General features: G+C 38.6%; 1 protein-coding gene across 1 annotated transcript; it reads left to right on the top strand.

Moving 5' to 3' along the window:
* The first annotated feature begins 2,145 nt into the window (after window positions 1–2,145).
* On the top strand, window positions 2,146–2,889 carry LOC107549754 (secretory phospholipase A2 receptor-like). Its single transcript, XM_016230929.1, has one exon. The coding sequence runs from the start codon at window positions 2,146–2,148 to the stop codon at window positions 2,887–2,889; it is 744 nt and encodes a 247-aa protein (XP_016086415.1).

Below are 2,889 nucleotides of genomic sequence, written 5' to 3'. Positions count from 1 at the left end.
TGGAACAGTGTTGTAAATACAACTTATCCACTGATTTCTAGTCGTGTTCTCTTTTGGAAGACCAAACAAAGTATTTTCACTTTCGCAACGAAACACACAGCGTCTTCACAACATGGCGCGGCGGTGGCAGCAACAATAAAGTTATGCCTTCTTTCTTTGCGTGAACATTCGGGCGGTGTTATGCAAATCTTCCCACACAGTGACGTAGACATGTGGGGGCATGTGTAAACGAGGCGTTTTAGGAGGGCATGGACCAGTCTTAACTTTTATAAAGAATATCTCTTTGGGTTTGAGACTTTAGTCTTTGCAACTTTAGGGATCTTATCTATTCACAAACAGCTTGTAACACTCCAAAGAGAAAGGAAAACTTGAAATCGCATCATATGACCCCTCTAAATAAGGGAGACATACAAAATGTGCAGACTGTTGGGTCCCCAGGACCAGGATTGAAAACCACTGCACTGCATGGTCTTAGGTAGATTTGGTCTTACAACCAGTCTGGTTGCAGGAGTGTCCTTACCCAGGTATTAAGGGCTATTGAGCAGCAAAATGTTTCTGTGCCTCCAGGCACTAAGCTCTTCAGTGTCGGCATGCCTGGGTGTCACGTCTTGCTTCAGATTGTCATGAGAGTGACAGTGTAAAGATGCTTTGGGAGTTTCTGCCTGCTTTCCTGTGATTTAAAATATATAATAAAAGTATATAAAACCATAAATAGAAAAACCTGAAAATATATACTGTATACGGTTGGGCAAATAATAAGGTTCTTTAGAGTTGATTCTTTTAAATGAATCTGGATAACCAGTTTACAAAGAGATCAATCAGTGTTTCTGAATATCACACAATGGTTTTTCACTGGAAACTCAACAGAGAAGATGCTGTTAGTGTCTTTAGCCTGTGTTTTTGGACCTAAACTATTTTGATGCTTTTTTGTCTTTAACATCACAAAATGTTGATTAAGTCATGTGCAATTTATATATATCAAAAGGCTCCCGCCATCCTGGAAAATTGTTTATATTTCAATTATTTAGGCTGGCCCTTGTCAAAAAACTGTTCTTATGTCTCTGTATTGTAAGCCTCCATATTTTTGGATTTACATTTGGCTTGGGCCCTTTCATTGTACGTCCTTGAGATTTTTTAAAATCTGTTTTATCATCTACAAGGAAAAATCTGTTTGTTCACATCCATAACCCAATGTACAATAACTATAAAGATTCTTGTTGCTTCAGTACATACTAGGAAAATGCTGGACATCTCTTATATGTGTTTTATTATTACTGAGCCATTGACAAAACAAGCAAGTTATTTTCTATACATGAGATTAGGTGAATTCAGGTCATTTTTAGTGTTCCCAAGGTCAGTGTCTGCAGATCTTCCACGGAGAATGTTTCCTTTCTGCACCACTGATCCCAAAGGCAAATGTTTGCCAGCTTGTTTGGATTGTATTCAAGATTTGCTTTACTGGATTTGATTTGCATTGTCATCCTCGGAAAAACAATCAGCTGGGTCTGTAAAACAGGGTACTTGAGAGAAAGTCAGAAGGTGACAAGTTTTAAGGTATATCTGAATCCTAAAATATATTGTGATCATGATTTTTGTTATACTTTGATTTTCTCAAAGGTAGTAATGAATAAATGTGCTAATTTTCTGTGTTTAATATTATATTAAAATTATAAGCCTAGAGCAGTTTTCACATTTCGATTCTTGTCTGAATCTCAAACACCATGAACTTTTGATACACATTGGAAGTATTTGATTTAATTTATGCTGAGTTAACCAGAAACTGTTTTGAAGGATTACAGTAGAACTAATGAAAACAAATTGTATTTGTATGTTGCTCAGATGAGAGCCAAATCAGGGACCACTACATTAACCAAACTGGGGAGCGCATGCAAATATAATTCATGCCATAATTCTCTGCCCACAGTTTCTTGCTTAGAAATATTATGAGGTTTATTTGACATGTTAAATGCACCTGTTTTGTTTGTTCTGTCTGTAAAGGTGTGCAGTGATTGGTCACACCATCACACTCATTTTCATTGGCTGGATGTCAGTTTAAGTAAGAGAGAGTCAGAGTCATCATGCACAGTTCTGTCCTCAACTTCAACTGATCATTGAAAAATCACAGAACCTCTTCAGTAGATGAAGATGAAGACGACACTCGCTGTGCTCCTAATCATGGAGCTCTATGGACTCTCCTCTGGTCTCAAACAACATTTCTTTGTGAATGAGTATAAGAAATGGTGTAGTGCACAACAGCACTGCAAAACTTATTTTCATGTCCTTTCCACCTTCGTCAATAACACTGAGGAACAGCAATTTCTAGCTAATGCATCTACTCAAGTGTCTCATGCCTGGGTTGGACTCTACAAAAAGCCCGAAATAGGAGTCTGGAAGTGGACAGGAGGTATAGATGCTGAACATCTTAGCTGGGATACTGATATGAGACAACCAAATAACCTTACCAATGAAAACTGTGGCTTTCTATACAAAATCACTAAGAAACTACATGATGAAAAATGCAGTTTTCCACTATACTTTTTCTGTATGACAAACTTCACTCTGGTGCCGCAGATGAACACCTGGGATGGAGCTCTGGAATACTGCAGAACTCATTATAAAGATCTGGCAAGTCTGAGCACAATGGAAAGAATGAATTCTGCTTTACTGGAAATCACACAGGCTAAAACCGAATATGTGTGGACTGGTCTGCATTTTCTAGCAGGGGAGTGGTTCTGGGTCAATGGAGATGATCTTAATTACACAGCCTGGTATCAGAACGAACAGCCCCAGTGTCCTGCCAGAGACCTTCATTGCGGAGCCCTGGACAAGCAAACAAATGTTTGGACACACAGAAACTGTGAGGAGAAGTACAGCTTCTTTTGTCAGTAG

The sequence above is a fragment of the Sinocyclocheilus grahami genome, unplaced genomic scaffold, assembly GCF_001515645.1.
Source record: "Sinocyclocheilus grahami isolate Dianchi unplaced genomic scaffold, SAMN03320097.WGS_v1.1 scaffold380.1, whole genome shotgun sequence".
Lineage (NCBI taxonomy): Eukaryota > Metazoa > Chordata > Actinopteri > Cypriniformes > Cyprinidae > Sinocyclocheilus > Sinocyclocheilus grahami.
This window is presented reverse-complemented; position numbering and strand designations above follow the sequence as displayed.